Source organism: Urocampus carinirostris, chromosome 3 (genome assembly GCF_059441175.1).
Source record: "Urocampus carinirostris isolate Australia breed hairy pipefish chromosome 3, RoL_Ucar_1.0, whole genome shotgun sequence".
Lineage (NCBI taxonomy): Eukaryota > Metazoa > Chordata > Actinopteri > Syngnathiformes > Syngnathidae > Urocampus > Urocampus carinirostris.
Window position 1 is genome coordinate 20497958 of NC_142351.1, and position 19028 is coordinate 20516985.

General features: G+C 38.7%; 1 protein-coding gene across 4 annotated transcripts; it reads left to right on the forward strand.

Annotated features, from left to right (window-relative positions):
• Positions 1-1552: 1552 nt before the first annotated feature.
• On the forward strand, positions 1553-18424 carry LOC148369063 (mitochondrial carrier homolog 1-like). Of its 4 annotated transcripts, none has more exons than XM_088329879.1 (13): positions 1557-1757; positions 4622-4706; positions 4780-4886; positions 4990-5049; positions 5190-5247; positions 8229-8280; positions 10112-10171; positions 10250-10343; positions 14510-14557; positions 14638-14705; positions 17315-17390; positions 17472-17576; positions 17653-18424. In XM_088329879.1, exons 1-12 carry the CDS (start codon positions 1608-1610, stop codon positions 17538-17540), a joined length of 927 nt encoding a protein of 308 aa, XP_088186005.1. In that variant the 5' UTR covers positions 1557-1607; the 3' UTR covers positions 17541-17576; positions 17653-18424. The 4 variants fall into 4 exon arrangements, with proteins under 4 accessions (XP_088186007.1, XP_088186005.1, XP_088186006.1 ...); XM_088329880.1 differs by having other exon boundaries at positions 17472-17560; XM_088329878.1 differs by having other exon boundaries at positions 17472-18424.
• The last annotated feature ends 604 nt before the right edge of the window (positions 18425-19028 follow it).

The following is a 19028-nucleotide window of genomic DNA, read 5'->3' on the forward strand; positions in this document are numbered from 1 at the left end:
TAATCCACTCCGCGACCATAGATCCCTGGATCGAGTGTGCGCACCCTCCTCATCCTCCCCCCAATAAATTGTGAGTACGTCTACGCGAATGGGTCCTTTTTTCCTGTTTCCCGCTCCGTTTCGTGACAGTTTATCTGTGACGCCCTTAATCACAAGGAGTCACAAAGGGCAAATATTTAGCATTACATATACTCTTACAGTTGAGTAGTATTTTCCTTGCTTCAAAATAATCTGATCACCTTTTGGGGGACATGACTTGTTCAGACCATGAACTGTCTAAACAACAGTAGTACCTTTACTTACAAATGTCTCGATATACAAAAGTTTTCATGTTACAAAGATTGAAAAAGTATTGCCTCTACTTACAAAGGCGTTTCAGGATACAAAGTCAAAAATACAGTACAGTACGGGCTGCCATTCGCCGCTCCCTGAGTTCTGCGGTGGAAACATTTGTTGGCCTGGAGAGAGGAATGGGCGCCACCAGGCTGTATTTGCCCAAGACAAATCACAAGAAATGTTGCCCCTACGGGCAGCACGGCAGCGCAGTGCGTGTGCGGAACAGTTTTGAGCTCATGGGATCAAACTTTACTGTGTGGAGTTTGCATGCTCTCCCCGTGCTTGTGTGGGTTTCTTCCAGGCACTTCAGTTTCCTCCCACAGTCCAAAAACATGCATGTCAGGCTAGTTGGCAAGTCCCAAATTGTCCCTAGGTGTAAGTGAATGAGTCGTATGTATCTGTGTACCCTCTGACTGGCTGAGAACCAGTTCCGGGTGACCTGTGCCCGTTGCCCGAAGACAGCTGGGATGGGTACAGATAATGGATGGGTACGCTCCTTGTGATTAAGGGATACTGTCAACCACCCACCCAACATAATTTGCTAACTTGACTGCAACCCTAATTTCGTTGTAGCAACACAATGAACAACCCATTCATCCTTCCATAACCTGCACCTGTTGTCCTCAGTAGGGTCTCGGGGGAACTGGAGCACATAAAAAGTATCTTCGGGCAGTGGGCAGGGGACACCCTGAACCAGTTGCACACAGAGACAGACAACTACTCGCTCATTCACACCTAGGGACAATTTGGACCAGCCAATTAACCTGACATGCATGTTTTTGAAATGTGGGAGGAAACCAGAGAGCCCGGGGGAAGCCCACGCAAGTACGGGGAGAACATGCAAACTCCACACAGGAAGGTTATATCGCTAACCACTGCGCTGCCGCGCTGCCCTACAATGGACAACAATAATGATAAAAACATTGTGTAACTTTTCTTCCTCAGTTTAAACATGTCATGATTTTGTATTTTCATAATTTACATGTATTCCTCCGCGAAACTATTGAGGATAAGCGGTGCAGATAATTGATGGATGGACATTTATCCCTCTGTATTTCTGCAGCATCTTATGTTATCTTGAAAATGTTAACTCTGTATTATTATTTTTTACTTTATCGTGCCAATTTTGTTTGTATTTGCAATATTCAAAAGAAATCGCTCTTAAAATAAAAATAATAATTAAAAAAACAACAACGTCAAAGTCATTTAAGAAGACCGCCCCCCAGCCCCCTTCCGTCCATTCCACTGTCAGTCAGGCCAGAAAGCTAACTATGCTTTCGCAAGGGAACAGCGTTACTTCAGAGAGAGACGACGCAGAAGAGGATGCGAGTGGTTCGGATATGGGCGCCGCGGTTCTCCTGTTCGGAGCTGGAATGACGGCCGCAACGCATCCGCTTCTTTATGTCAAACTGCTCGTTCAGGTAGCTTGCCATTAGCCCATGGAGCTATGCTAGCCGAGTAGTCACGTGATCCGCGAAAGCTGAGTTTTTATTTTATTTTTATTTATGAAAACAAAAAATACTCAAAGCGCCACAACTTTTATTCCGTGCCATGTGTATTGTGTATATAATGTCGGGAGCGTTTAGTATTGTTTTTGTTTACAGTTTTAAGGAAAAATATTGCGCTGGTCTTCCTCAGCCCATCGCTCATCTCATTTATGATTGCAATTCCAATTATTAAGCGATAATAAATCTTATTTACACAGCGCAACACCTATCTACTCACAGAAAGAAAGAATATTTAGAATAAAAAAACAACAACGCTTATTTTCGTTAACAAGTTTATATTATTCTCATCTCATCAGCTGCACCGCTTATCCCCAGTAGGGTCGCCGGGGTGCTGGAGCCCATCCCAGCTATCTTCTGGCAGTGGGCAGGGGACACCCCGAACTGGTTGCCAGCCAGTTGCAGGGCACACAGAGACAAACAACTCACTCACTCACTCACTCATAGGGACAATTTGGACTGGCCAATTAATAGATAGACAGATAGATACTTAATTCATCCCCGCAGGGAAATTCACACTTCCAGCAGCATCCCTACGCTGAACAACAAAACAATAATAAAGCAAAAAGAATACAATACACAAATACCCAATGTGGCGTGTTAATACCCAATGTAGCGTGTTATATAGAGTATCTAGATAGTGCTACACAGAATACACACTGCAAAAAAAATACGGTAATATGCAATGTGGGGAGTGTGGCTTAATGTGGGCGTTTACTCCGCCGGGTGGATTTAAAGAGCCTCATGGCATGAGGAAGAAAATATCTCAGTCGGTCTGTGGTACAAGACTGTGACAGCAGTCTGTCGCTGAAGCTGCTCTTCTGTCTGGAGATAATGCTGTAGAGTGGATGTGATAATTAACCTGACATGCGTGTTTTTGGAATGTGGGAGGAAATCCACGCAAGCACGGGGAGAACATGCAAATTCCGCACAGGAACGCTTGAAGCTGGATTTGATCCTTGTTACATATATTCCACGTGTCTTACTCTCACCTTTACTGCTCGGGCGCCCCCGGTGGCCGTTAGAAAAAAATGCATAAATTAAATTGACCAGGTATACACCAACATTATGTGAATTACAACAGTTTTTAATTGTCATTGAACACAACACAGTGTATTTTGTTCACATTGAGATTAGATGTGGCTATTCAGGACAAGCATGTAATTCAATATTTTAAAGAACAAAAATAAGAAAATCAAAAAAATATTAGGTTACATAATCTTGTAATATTGAAATATGTCTAGGCCCGTATTTAGTCATGATTGTATTACTTCTCAGTTTATTACTTTTTACTTTGTTTAGTTGTTAATATATAACTTGTGTTTTATATCTAATTAGAAGTGTCCTTAAGCGCCATTCTTAAGGTCTGTCACCTTCTTCGAGTGGAATACACAATATGAGACAGAAAACATCAATTTCAGGCCATGAGATGTGACCACATCAAAACAAATCCAGCTCTTATTCCTGTTAAAGGGACAGTGTGTAGTATTTGACCGCTAGATGTTGCTGTATTGTGTGGTGCAAACACAAATGAGTTATAAAAAGCAGAATGAAGAATAGAAACTACAGAGACTCAAATTGACCAAACAACACCTTTTTCTTTTAATTATTTTTGCCCAGCCTTTTGCTAAGAATTTTTTCCTTTTTTAGGTAACCATAGCAGCAATTATGTCAGCTCCCTCGAGGTAATGCTCATGTTATGTAAAATTAAATGCAATTTTTTTAAACTGCATGTTTACATTTATCTCAAAGTTCATGTATTTTGGCTTTGGCTTTTCTTTTGTGAATTAAGTTTTTTTTTCCACCATCAGGATGCTCTTAACAACATACAGTCTCCTTTTAACATGTTGTAATTGATTTCTTCAGGCAAAGAATGAGCGGCTTGAGCAAATTTCCTCAAGGGTGACAAAATTATCGTCAGGAGGATAGTGCTCTAATCAACTGTTAGAACTCTTCAATGTTTAAAGTTGATGAATATTATGTAATATATAAATGTAAATGTAATTGATTTACCATCCCTTTATGGACCGCCCTTTTTGTAAAGGGAGGATGTTAAACCACTACTGCCTTTGCACAAGTGAATTCCTACAGCCCTTGTTCTGTTGTGCCCAGAATATTCTGTAATATATAAATGTAAATGTAATTGATTTACCATCCCTTTATGGACCGCCCTTTTTGTAAAGGGGGGATGTTAAACCACCACTGCCTTTGCACAAGTGAATTCAGCCATTGTTCTGTTGTGCCCAGAATATTCTGTAATAAGGAATTCCTCATCACTCAGCTTTTAATGTGTAAAAAATACCTTCTTGCTACACAGAATCAAATAAACACTCCGAGGAAAAGAAAGACCACGGACGACAGTATGCAATATTCACAAATTTTTTGGACTTGGTTGTGAGTGCATCATACAATTGTTGTATAGCTGTGCAAAAATAAGCATAAAGAATAAGATATGATGGGTGACAAATGCATGAGTGAATAATTTTATGTGCCTTGAGATTGGTTGGCTATTATTTTTGGATGTTCCTCTGCTCATTGCCTGATATCAGCTGGGATGGGCTCCAGCACCCCCGTGACCTTAGTGAGGATAAGCGGTCTGGAAAATGATTGAATCAATACATTTTCATACCTTCTGAATTATATTATAAATAATATGTGTCGAGTTATCAGCAAACTAAATATAAGACTAGTAGAAGGGCAATGATGTAAGCAATATTTTATTTTGATTATCGCTGTTGACTACAACATTTTAAATTTTTCTGTTTTTTTTTTCTTTCCAGATTGGACATGAACCTCTTCCACCAACCGTAGGCACAACTATGTTTGGAAGGAGAGTTTTATACCTGCCTGGCTTCTTCACCTACGGTGAGTGGATTCCTCCACCAGTTGGTCCAGCATCACACCATCGCAAGCTCACGGCAGCAAAACATATTTGCAGCGCAGCACATCGTTAAAGTGGACGGAAAGAGCGGACTTCTTCGCGGCCTCACCCCCCGTATAGCTTCCATCGTCATCTCCACTGTCATCAGGACCAAAGTTAAACAAGTAAAGGAAAAACGCCAACCAATCGTTTTTTTCCCCAGCAAATTCCAGAATATGGACACGCTTAAAATTGCAACGCCGCCTTCTCATTGTTCTTGTGGAACAGACGGAGTGTCGATCCAAGAAAGAGGATGAGCAAACTCCTCTCAAAAAACTCATGAAAGAGGTGAAGTGTTTGTTTTATCCCCGTATCTCAGAACTTCAGTTCACGTGTAAACAATAGTGCATTGCGACTGCTCACCAACAATTGTATCTTTGATTGTTTGAACTTGTTCTTGCTCTCTTTGTCTCATTTGTTGTTTGTAGACCTCTCACGAGATGCTGATCCAGTGCCTGTCTAGAATAGCCACTCATCCTTTTCATGGTACGACTATGATAAGTGCTTGTGCTATTTACAGACAATGCAATTCAGTCAACTGACTTCACAGACAGGTGGGAATATTTCCTGAGTTTTTTCGAAGGGCTCTCAAAGCAAGCCATGTTGATGTTATTATTCCAGGAAAGACCATTATGCCTTTTCCATTGTAGCAGTCCCGTCTCATTGAATGCCTTACAATCATTTCAAGTGTGAGCCTTGAGTTCTTCCCTCCTGTTCTCTGAATCGCATTTTAACTCTTTAGACATGAAATTAAAAAAAAGCAAGAAGAAAACAACACCAAACAACATTCACAGATTTGAGTTTTCCAATATTCTACATTTGTAAAAAAAAACATATCGTGACGAATTAGGTTTCTGTCAACCATAAATTGCTAAGGACAATAATAATTGGCGAATATTTTCTGTTGTGAATTTGATATTCTGAGGATTTGTTTAGAATTTCAAATCCAAAAGGTATCTATAATGATAATTTATATATATATATATATATATATATATATATATAATTGCATATTACCCTATTTTTGTTACAGTTTGTATTTTCTGTAGCACTATTTAAATACTCTATGTCAACACGCTATATTGGGTATTTTTTGTATTCTATATCTTTTATTTTATTATTTTATTTTTCAACACAAGGATACTGCTGGAAGTGTGAATTTCCCTATGGGGATGAATGAAGTATCTATCTCTATCTATCTATCTATCTATCTATCTATCTATCTATCGTCTTTTGGATCGAAACGAATTAAATGTCACTACAATCGGAGTGGGCAAACTTTTTGAGTCGCAAGCCGCATATGGTTACAAAAAATTGGCGAAGAAACAGTAAAAACTGATTTGATATATTTTGTATTGAATAGGTCAGCAAAAAACGAGTGCAAATGATAATGGTGGTCTATTCAATTTTTTGAATATGCATTTATGAATAAACCGACATGCAGACATTTACATGAACACGTTATATTAAATCTTAAATGTTTTATAAATAGACAATTTCATTAAATTTATTTGGATCAAAGCACGTCCATATAATACGTCCGTTTTTTAGCACTCATTTCGATAATACTTTGACAAGTTTGAGCTCAGAAGTGATTTTGTTTGCATGATATTTTATAAAGATCTTGTTAAATAAGATCAATATATGCTAAAAAATAAATTGCCAATACAGAAAAACGTAGCCAGCTATTTTCATGATGGCCTTGAGCACAGTGCAAAGGAAGGGACAATGGTAACAAGAGTAGTATCAAAACAACATTTTGATTAGTAGTACTTGTTTTGGTTACCATTAAACATGTATATGATCATTATTAAAATTTTCATCCAGCGGGGGAGATTAAAAACCCTGGCGAGCCCTATGTGGCCCGCGTGCCGTAGTTTGCCCACCCCTTCACGAGAGGAATACCCCAGACTAATTTATTACTAAACTTGACAATGGTCAATGAATTTAACACTGTGCTTAACAGTCAGTATCAAACATCTGTTAACCATGACTAGTGGTATGTAAAGTACAGGTTGTGGTTAAGGTGGACTTCTAATATTTAGGGAGTCCGATCCGTTGAAAAGCAATAGGAGAAATTTTATATTCATATTTGAATTGTACATCAACTGTAAGATTTTTTTTGACCAAAAAGAAAATTGCCAATATACCATGAATGTTTCCTAAAAGTTGGAACGGAGTAAATCAGATGTCATTTTAAATGACCTATAAACAAAAAGTGAAATAATAGTATGATAATACTAATAATAAGGAAGCATAGAAACAACATAATTAGGAATGCTGTCTTTGCATTTCCACAACTAATTATGTAAAACTCTGAATTGAAAGTGAAAATACTGCAAGGGAAAGTGTCCCATTTGTAGAAAATACGATTATCTACATCCTGGGTCTCTAATTCGAAGCCCGGGGGCAGAATTGCGACCCCCCCCAGGATGGCAGTTGGAAGCCCCTGCCTTAATATGAAAGTTAAAGGGACAGTGTGTATTATTTTCCCTCTAGATGTCGAGCCACCCAAAACGAGTGCTAAAAGCACATGGGCGAAGACAAAATACGGAGACTCAAAGTGACCAAAATGCATCTTATTACTTTTGAAAAGAAGAGGAATAAGAAAATAAAAAAAAATGATAATGAAAATAAGTAATAAAACAAACTGTAAAACTCGAGAGAAAAAGAAAATGAAAATAGGACAATAAAGAAATGAAAAAAAGAAATGGCACAAAAAGTGAAACTCAAGGGAAAAAAAAAACATGAATAGAGAAGGGACAAAAAATAAAATTGAAAATTAGGAACAAAAAATAAGAAACTCGCTATGAAAAAAGAGAAAAAAGAAACATTTTAAAAACAAGAAAAAAATAATAGAAAAAATACAAAACAATTAAAAAGAAACAAGACGAAATTGAAACTCAGGAAAAAAGGAAACAAAAAAATGGAAAAGAAAAAAAGAGAGAAAATTCATTTATTTGTGGTTCTTTTCTCTTTAATTCCTCTTTTTTTTTCTTTTTCTCCATTGTCCTTTTCTGCTTTCTTTTCCCCTACTTTTCATTACCCATTTCCTTTTTTGCCTCTTTGTCTTATTTCTTTCTCTAAATTTGTTATTCCTTTAATTAAAAAAATAATTTCCCCCCTTTTGTCTTTCTTTGTGAAAGGCTGGCTAAAATTGGAAAAATAAGGGTGCTTTCTGCTCACTTTCAGTCTCCATAGTTTGTAGTTTTCCTTGGACTCATTTTTGATTCCACTACGAATCAGTGACATCTAGTGGACAAATATAATTCACTGTCCCATTAAGAGAAGCAGAATGTTTTTATCAGCGTAGCTTTTGTGGGAAACCCCATTTGGCCCAACCACAAGATCTTAGCTTCAGTGGCCCCCCAACTCAATTGAGTTTGAGACCCCTGATCTACATGTACTGTATGTGATATATTTTATTATTATATTATTGTAACTTACATTTTTTATTCTTGTGCCAGTCATGTCGGTGCGTTGCATGGCCCAATTTGTCGGCAAAGAGGTCAAGTACAGGTAGGACATCCCTTAAAGTCTTTCATATCATTCTTGGCACAGTGTAGTAGGTAGTAAGTAACACAGGAAATTAATTTTGGTTCATTTCTGCTGTAAATTTAGACTCGATTTTTAACCTATTTTTTTCAAGTTATATTATTGCATGCAGATCATTGCCTGTAGAAAAACTCATTTTTAATACGTTCTATTTTTGTGAAAATAGTAATTAGATTTAACAAAATGATGTGCTAGATTTTTACTTCATTTAATATATTTGATTATACATTGTGCAATTTTAAACAGGTTCTTCAAACAAATACATATATATATAAAATATACCATACTACCTCATGAGCAAATAGTAATATTATAAAAAGAAAAAAACATAAAACCTATAAAAGCTTGGGCAATTTCGTTCAAGAAAAATGGTGTGGTTTGGTCACTAAGAGTCTCTGTAGTTTGTATTGTTTCCTGTGCTTTATAGCATTTCTTCTTGATTCCACCACACAAAACAGTGACATCAGGCTTGAATTCATGATTCTAAAAATAAGGTTTTATTGGCAGTAAAATGTCTTTAATCTAATTTTCGAAAGTCTTAAAAATGTGAACACATTCATAAGATATTTGTTTGAACTGAAAAAATTCAGTAACATGCAAGTGTTTTATTTAATAATTCCATGATTTACCTTCATGGCGACATGGTGTGACCACAATAACCGATTTATCAAAACGGCGATGTGATTTCAGTCGGGCCATTCAAAGCAGATGCATATCTTATGTCTACCCACCATGCACATAGCAACTTCGGACAGAGACGTTTAGTTGTTATGTTTGCAGTGGTTTTATGCTCTCTCCATTTTCATATTATTGCTCGCTCAGTGCTGTGTAAATGTTGTGAAATCTTCCTGCTTGGATCATTTCCGCAAATTTATCAATATGTGAATTGTGTTCTTTGGGCGGCATTAGCTCTGGAGGTAGAGCGCTCGTCTTGGGATCAAAAAGTCGCAGGTTCGATTCCCGGCTCCTCCTTTTTATATGTCGAAGTGTCCTTGGGCAAGACACTGAATCCCTAATGCCCCCGATAGGAGGTAGTTGCCTTGAATGGCTGATGCTGCTATAGGAGAAAAAGAATGAAGCACATTGTAAAGCACTTTGGGAGGTACTCATTGACTTGAAAAGCGCTATACAAATGCAGACCATTTACAATTGGTCTTCATAATGCTGCCTGTTCTCCAGTATCTACTTTCACAGACTTCGAGTCCAGCAGGTGCATTTTAAACTAAGACTTAATGCGCACTGTTTGTCATTTTTAGTCATTTAGATCCACATTGGATTATTAATAGGACATCAGAGAACTTCTGGAGTCAATTGGCTGAACAGGGGGCCATTATTTTTGCAACACTTCAGTTTTTTCCTTGTAAATATAAAATGTTGAAATGTTTTTTTTGCTTTATATGATTATGTCTCGCATGTTGTTGATTCCTAGAAACCATTTTCCATTTTTTCGCCTTAGGTTTATAGCCTGAAATGTGGCAATATGACCCAAAATTCTTGGGGTGGGGCCATTTTTTTCGCTAGGCACCGTAAAGTTCCGGATCCACCTCCCCAAGCCAAACTGAATTTACAGGCCCACCTTGTGTGAGCGCACCCGAAGAGCAAAATCATATGAATACATCGGATATTCGTTCATTTAATACAGACTAATGTTCAAAATCACACACAAGAGGACGGCCTTAATGCAAAACAAAATGAGAGGATTTTTCAAAATGAATTTGCTTAATGGATATCAACACATTAGTAGTTATCAGCAGCCATTTTGTGGATTAATGCGAACGTTCTGTCGTGTTCTCAGTGGACTTCTCAGTAGCATGGGCCGGATTTTTAAAGAAGAAGGAGTGGCCGGCTTCTACGCGTGAGACCTTCTCAGTCCCCATATAACATTAAGCGCCTGTGTTTTGTACGGGCATTGACTTTTTTGTTGTGTCCGCAGTGGCTTGATGCCTCACGTATTGGGCGAAGTTCTCTTCTTGTGGTGCTGCAATCTTCTGACTCACTTTATCAACACCTACGCCGTAGACGACAGCGTGAGTTCCCTTCTCAGGTCTGGCTTGCGCAGAACGAGGGTCCGAGTGTTTTCGTGTTAAGAGTTTTGAGTGGGAGGGCACATGGGACCGTTTGCGGCTGTTTTATAACAGTAGGAACGGAGGACGGCATGCTTTAGTAGGCGGTGCTGGGGTTTTATGGCACCCATGTGACACATGCAACATAATTGGCTATAAATTTATCAGTATTGTTTTATGGAGTACACAATATATGACCATAGCAAATTCCTCTTTAATAGCTTTTAAAATATAAGAAAGTGCACATCTAGTAGGAGTGGGTGACACCGGGGATTTTGGTATAGATCAGATCCAAGTAAATACAGGGTAGTATCACACGATTCCGATACTTTTTGCTCTGAAATGTCATGATCATTAGATAATACCGTATTTTCCGCACTATAAGGCGCACTGTGAATCATATATTTTTAAACTTTTTCCATACATAAGGCGCACCGCATTATAAAGCGCTATAAGTGCATGCTGGTTTAAGATCAGGTAATTGTGCAATTTTGTAATTGTAATCCTGTGCAGTCCTTCGAGACATTTTTGTGATTAAGGGCCATATAAATAAATGTGACTTGACTTGACTTGGCTACAGTAGAGGATGTAGTTACGTTATGCACCCATTAGATGGTGCCGCGCTAAAGGGAATGTCAACAAAACAGTCAGATAGGTCAATCAAACTTTATTAATAGATAACAAACAAGCTTTCCACAACTCCATTCACTCCCAAAATGAATAAACAGCTGTTTTATTATTTTCTCTGAGGTAAAGCATTTTCATGACCCATCTTTAACATCTTTGAACAAGAGCAAGGCATAACATTTTACTTTTCCTCCATTTAGTCAACACGCAAAAAAACGTCTGATACTGTTATGGTAAATTAAACGTTAATGCAATCGCAATATAGTGACACTCGTAATGTGCAAAAACAATAACAATAAAGCAATAACATAATAACTGTAAAATGTAAAACGTAAACAGCTCATCCTCATGCTTCTTCCACTTCCGCAACATCGATTCATTAATGTTAAACTCTCTTGCTGCTGCTCTATTTCCGTGTTCTACTGCGTGACTGATCGCCTTGAGTTTAAACTCTGCGTTATAAGCATGTCTCATAGAAGGAGCCATTTCAGGGTCTTTATACAAACGCACAAATAAAAGAAAATTGTTGTTTAATATTTCCCAGAATGCACAGCGCACTTCTTCTTCTACGCGAAAAATGGAGTCGGTGGCTGCTTCTCTTAATTGCGAGACCTTGCAATTCAATATTGATCCATATATAAAGCGCACCGGATTATAAGGCGCATAGTCATCTTTTTTTTTTTTTTAAATCAGATTTTATGTGCGCCTTATAGTGCGGAAAATACGGTACTTTTCGCCCCTTAAATTAGTTAATAGTAACAATGAAAACAGCACAAAGATTTTGTGCAATAAAAGTTTTTTTGGGTAATGACTACAATGAAAAGTCAATGTTTATTTGTAAAGCCCCTAATCACAAGAAGTCTCAAAGGGCTGTACTTATTATAGGCTTCTATTACACCAGTTCCGGATCTAAAACCCACATGAGTGCAAGGAAAAACTCAAAAACTTCAGCATAAGAATATGAAGAAACCTTGAAAAGGGGCTGCACATTAGGTAATCCCCCTTCCAGGCTACAATGGATGTTGCAAAGACATCAACAGACAATCCACAGACATCAACAGTAACCAACAATCTTCTCCTGGAAATGGACTCCGGCATGTCATCACTGTTGCTGTTGCTGGATTTGGTGCTACCTTTGACAATATGAACCATAAAACATTACTAGAACAGAAGGGAAAATGTATTGGTCCCTCAGGATGTGTCCTTTCATGGTTTAGATTCAACAACTCAGATAGGATACATTGTGTTTGATGAGGTGATATGACCTCTGAGCCTTTTATTATTACCTGTGGCATTCCGCAGGGCTCCGTACTATGTCCCCTTCTTTTGTGCATTTATAGTCCATTGCAAGGAGAAGATCGTTGGTTACTATAACCAGGACTGTCTCAGTAGAGTGATTTGTCCTGAATCCTGAGTGCATAAATTCAAAGAGATTATTCTCAGACATAACGTCACTCAGCTTCTGTGCCACAAATTTGTCAAGTATTTTAGAGAAAAAGGTAGGTTTGACACAGGTCTATAATAACAAGCCTTCTGGGTCAAGGGTGGGTCGTTTAAGCGTAGGTTTAATGACAGCGGACTCAAAAGTCGCTGGAACAACACATACGGAGAGTGATATGTTGATAATATTTCAAAATGAAGGTCCAGGGATCCAAAAAAGATTTTTAACGAGCAAGCCCGTAAGTGGGTCAAACAGGCAAGCTGTTCTCACCAGCTGTGTAAGATTTTCAAGTGACAAATCACGGGTAAAAAAATGACCAGACAGCCATTATGCAAGGTTGTTTTTCCCCAGTGTTTATATTTATACGGTCATTATATATCTCTTCTTGCGTTGAATCATCTTATTAAAGAAGACCATAAAGTCATGAGGGTAGATCTATCTGAAAAAATCTGTGGTTATTTTTATGTGCAGCAATAATTCTATGACATTGATTTCAGAAAAAAAGCCAAGAGAGTCAAACAAAAATAAAGCATCAATGTAACAAAAATACCAATATAACAAAGTCAATATGGCAACTGTGATATAGGCATGAAAATCTATTACCTTTAGGAGAAATTTGCTCTTTTGAAGTAAAAAAGGGCGACTTGTATGGAACCTGTTTTGAGGTGCCGAGGGGGCTATAGTGAGAATTCCCAGAGTGAATCGGGTGTTTGAGTTGGCATTTGAATTAAAATCAGTAGTGTTCGTGCGGAAAAGGGTCATATATTTATTTACTGGTGTGTAACGAGCATTAGATTTTGCCTCATTATCACACTATTTTTATTCATGGTACAAAAAGAATGGAAAAACAGATTCATCCTGAAATATAGAAATAAACGTAAAAAAGCATGATAAGGAAAACAGCTCTTTGGTGTATCTTATGATGAATCAGACGTTGAAGGATATCAAATATCGTGTTAGCAAGTCCGCCTCCTCTCCGACTCCCCCCGGCTTTCGTTTCTCTGTATAGCGGCGTTGAAGCCGGATAGCTCCGGGTAGCTCCGGATGGCTACACGTTAGCGTCCTGAATGCTAAACGTGAGCCACGTTTCCGCAAAACACAGCAACTGCGCTCCCTGTGCGCTTCGATGTTTTCCACCAGCACTCGATGATCTTATTTGGTCGTGAGTTCGCATTTACCATAATTACGGATGGTACCGAAGACTTAGAACGTCGCTAGCCGCTTAGCTAGCTCCGGCTTTTCTTCCACGATAGGCCCCTTCATCACGCCGGCACGAGAATTCTTCAGGGCAAGGAGTTGATTCCTTGAATACACGCATTTTTGTGCGCTAAAACCCATGTCCATAGGATAGAAGTAATCCATGGTGTAGTTGTCAAAACGGGAAGAAAAAACACCGAAGAGCAAACAATAAAACAATAGGGCAGCTGCTGGAAAAGGCAGCCGCTCGTGGCAGCGCCGCTTTGAATTTTATATAAGAAAGTTTAAGGTTTGTGTACGTAACCTGTATTGTTTTGTACCGAAAAATAAACGTTTCATAAAATAATATGCTCTATAAAGTTAAATAAGTTGAGTGTGACTTACTTTTGGAAGATGCTCCACAAGAGGTCCTCCTTCGTGGTAAAAAGTGGCCCAAAAAAAGCAATCCAACCATTTTCTTTACCGCATCAAGCTTTCTTATTCCAATTTCATATCAAAAGAAACAGCTCACCTCTTCTTGACACCAAACATTGAATGGCTGCACGAGATATTAAATAGCATGCTGGATATACAGCAGAGAATGTTTACACACAAACTAGGAAGAGGAAGCGGATTTCTTCTTCGGGGTGGATTCTGGGTGACCTCTCACAGCGCCACCACACGCCGGTAGCGGCGGAAAGAAGCACTACAGTAATGTCCTGTACTCGGAAAAAGGTGCACACAACACAAAATCTAACCTACAGCCATTACCGGATATTTTTCAACATCCCGAAAAAAATGTTCGTATGTGGGGAATTTTGGTGCTAACACCATTGAAGCTCTGAGCTGCAGCTATTCTTATTAGCTTCTACATTTGTGTGTGCAGCTAAACCAGGCCTCGGCGGTGAGAAGTTACACAAAGTTTGTCATGGGGGTAAGTCAGTTAAGTGTTGTCACACTGCGATACGCCAAGTGACTCTCCGAGATGATGGTCGTTATGCTCTTTTCTTCCAGGTTGCGGTGAGCATCCTAACGTATCCGTTCATACTGGTGGCTGACGTCATGGCCGTCAACAACTGCGGGTGAGTTGTAGGTAAAATGTTAATAATGTACTCCAGTTAATGACAACATTGTACCATTCAAAATAAGGCCTGGCCAATATGTTTTTTTTTAAGACGATGGCAATTTTAGGCTGAAAAAAACGTAATGATTACTGAGAAATTAGTAGATTAGTTCTAACGATGTGTATTTTTTAGTGACCAGTAAAGAAATCATTAAAAAAATACAATATTGATTTAAATAATAAGCAGATAAGTTCATATAAATATGCATTTCTAAATACTTTCATTTATTTTACATAACATAAGCCTCACCTAGAGGTAGCTGATATAAGTGTTTGCCATCTTGCTGCAATGGTACTAAAAAAACAACAACCTTGCATAGGGCTCGGCAAAAAATGAGAAGGAAAACATGTACCGTATTTTCCGCACTATAAGGCACACAGTGTTATAAGGCGCACCTTCAATGAATGATATATTTTTAGACTTTTTCCATACATAAGGCGCACCCCATTATAAGGCGCTATAAGTGCATGCTGGTTTAAGATCAGGTAATTGTGCAATTTTGTAATTGTAATCCTGTGCAGTCCTTCGAGACATTTTTGTGATTAAGGGCGTCATAAATAAATGTGACTTAACTTGACTTGGCTACAGTAGAGGATGTAGTTACGTTATGCAACCATTAGATGGTGCCGCGCTAAAGGGAATGTCAACAAAACAGTCAGATAGGTCCGTCAAACTTTATTAATAGATAACAAACAAGCTTTCCACAACTCCATTCAATCCCAAAATGAATAAACAGACGTTTTATTATTTTCTCTGAGGTAAAGCATTTTTGTGACACATCTTTAACATCTTTGAACAAGAGCAAGGCATAACATTTTACTTTTCCTCCATTTAGTCAACACGCAAAAAAAACGTCTGATACTGTTATGGTAAATTAAACGTTAGTGCAATCGCAATATAGTGACACTCGTAACAAGTGCAAAACTAACAATAAAGCAATAACATAATAACTGTAAAATGTAAAACGTAAACACACACCAAGTAGGACCACCTCTGAATTCTTTAATGTTAAGTTCCCGTGCCAGCGCTGTTGCCTTCATTCGAATAGTTATTGTACTGACACTTCTACTTGCTGTTCTTTGTTCAACAACCCACTGTTCAAGTGTGTCCTCTAACTGTGGACATCTCGCTTTATTGCCACGGAAACTTTGTTTAGTCTTCCTTACTTGGCCATCGATTTATTAATGTTGAACTCTCTCGCTGCTGCTCTATTCCCGTGTTCTACTGCGTGACTGATCGCCTTGAGTTTAAACTCTGCGTTGTAAGCGTGTCTCTTAGTAGGAGCCATTTAGGGGGCCTTTATACAAACGCACAAATAAAAGAGAATCGTTGTTTAATATTTCCCAGTATGCACAGCGCACTTCTTCTTCTACGCGATAAAATTGACTCCGTGGCTGCTTACCGTAAGTTGCGAGACCTTGTAATTCAATATTGATCCATATATAAGGCGCACCGGATTATAAGGCGCATAGTCAGCTTTAAAAAAAAAAAAATCAGATTTAATGTGCGCCTTATAGTGCGGAAAATACGGTACTTTATGGTCACTCTGGGTCTCTAGTTTTTATTCTGCATTCTGCTTTTTAGAACTCTGTTTTCGATTGCACTGCAAAATCCAGCGACATCTAGTGGTCAGATATTACAGTGTCTCTTTAACACTTAACGATAGATAAGAATATAACTTTTCAGTTTTGGTTTGCAATAATCTGTGGTCTGTGAAGCCCTTTGAGACTCTTTGTGATTAAGGGCTATACTGTCATGGTCGCCTTGGCGACCGGTCTGCCCTGCCCCCTGGGCACCAGCTGAAGCAGTTCAACTAATTGCGTGTGTGCTACTTAAGGGTGGGTTGTGGGTTTTGCGGTTGCTGGCTCATCGCATTCTCATTATACACATTGTCCGTTTTGTTATGCCTTGTCCTGTTTAGTTGAGTTGGAAGAAGCCTGTGTTTGCACGTTTTTGTTAAAGCCTGTTTGTTCTGTCTTGTCCCTGAGTTATGGACAACTTTTATTTTGGTAAATAAAAGTTTTGGATCATCACGCAATTGAGTTCTCCCTTCCTGCCTCCGTTCTGGTCCTGTCACCTCACCCTCCTCGTGACACTATACACATGAATATGACTTGACTTGACCATGTTACTATATATTAGGATTGCTAAATCCTACCTTTATTTTTGGAACTACAAAATAGTTTTGAGTTTTTACAGTCAACAGCAGACACTGCTATTTTTTTAAAATACCTTTGAACTATTTGCCCAATTACATAGCCTTCTGAGCGTGCCTATTATGAATGCTGGGTCTTGTTTGTTTTCTAAGAATCTACTGTACCTACTTGTAACATGTTTGGCATGTTACAATGCATAAAATAAACTAAAACCTGAATTGTTCTGGTTAGTCACATTGCACTGCTATTATTTTGAACAGCACTGTGCAGATTGGGTACTGTGGCATCTCCAGTAAATAAATTTGTCACAAAGTGTAATTTCATGTTCATTCGGATTAAAATGATAACCTCTTGGACAATTGTGATCTACGAATGAGATGTGAGTTATATTTATCTGCATTCTATTGTCAGACTGACTGCAGGACTTCCTCCACACTCGCCAATCTTCACGTCGTGGCTGCACTGTTGGAGCCACTTCAACCGCAAGGTATCGTGTTCTTCGTGTTCCACACGTTTTTCTCAATATGTCGTCGGTGAGCGGCTTGAATCCCAAGTTCCTCGTTGTTAGGGTCTCCTGTTCCGAGGATCCAGCTTCTTCTCTCGCCGCGTCCACCCCGGGACTGCTGTCTATGACTGACCCGACGTCCTCTATTTGAAGTGGAAGCTCATTCTTGTAACTATTTCCATGGCAAAATTCTTAAAGAAGAGAGCTGTCGATCTAAGTATTTGTTCTCTTTTTTTTTTCTAAGGAGCGGAAGATGAATAGCTATCAGGTGTGCCCTGCGGATCGGAGCACAGGAACTTAAATGAGCTAGTTTGGATTTTACGTTTCAATTCCCTCCTACATTCCAAAAACGTACGCTATTTTGCTAGAAAACTTTGCATTTTCCCTTGTGCAAGATCCTCCCGTATATTGTCACCTTGGAAATCTTGCCTCTTATATGTGAACTTTGAAAGGGTGGAGCAGGTTGTAGGGGAACCTTAATCCTGGAGTCCATCCGGTTTTCCTTCTCTCCCTCCAACACTGTGGATTCGATCAATGGAATTGTTATAAGAGGTGTAGCTTCCAATTGGGAAAACCAGTGGATTGATTTTTCTGACAATAATAAGTTGTTTATGACACTTGTCTTACTATGTAAAACTGTGGATAAACTGAAAATGAATCCAAGTTGGTGGCTCATAATCAAAGTCTTAAGTATCCATTACTCATAATTCTAATGCAGTGTCTCCCAACCTTTTTTGAATCCAAGCACACTTTTTTTCCCGTTATAAATTCTCTGGGAAGAGTGTTGAAAATGTTAGAAAATTAATTCCTGACACCAGTTTAATTTATTTATGTGTCTGTTTTTTTTTTTATCTTAAATTATTTTGTTGAGTTAATTGACTGAATAAAATTGTTTTTTTATCTGTGATCACTGTAGTTCAGGAGGTGTGCAGGCTCAGGGAGAACATGCAAACTCCGCAAAAAGAGACCAGTAGCTGGATTTGAACCCAGGACCTCAGAACTGTAGGGTAATTTGTTAAACCACTATTGCACCATGCCGTCCATATCTAAATTATTCAGATGAAAGGATCAATAATAAATCCATTAAATTGCTGATTAGAGCGTCTGTCTTACAGTTCAGAGATTTCAGATTCAATTCCAGCCACCGACCTCCCTGTGTGGAGTTTGCATGCTCTCCCTGGGCCTTCTGTCGGTTTTCTTTGGTTCACTCCCGTAATCCAAGAACATGCATGCCTGTTGATAGGTGAGTCAAAATTCTATTATTTTATAGGTATGAATGGCAGCGCTTATGGATTGTGAGTCTCTCTAATTTGTTGAATGTTATAGTCTGATTCCAGGGGCCAAACCGTAAATGATCTAATAATAATAATAATAATAATTTCCTTTGTATTGTCATTCTTTGTAACAATGTACACAGAACGAAATGTCGATACACCTGACCCGTTGTAGCGAGCCGATGCAGCCGCAGCCAACAGAGGGCGCCGCGGGCGCCCTACCATCTAGGCTACTGAGCTGGTAGCCAGGGGTGTCAAACTCATTTTAGCAGGGGGCCACATGCTAGAAAAAAAATCTTACTAGGAGCCACACTAGTAGCCTAGAGAAATAAAAGAAAAGAGAGAT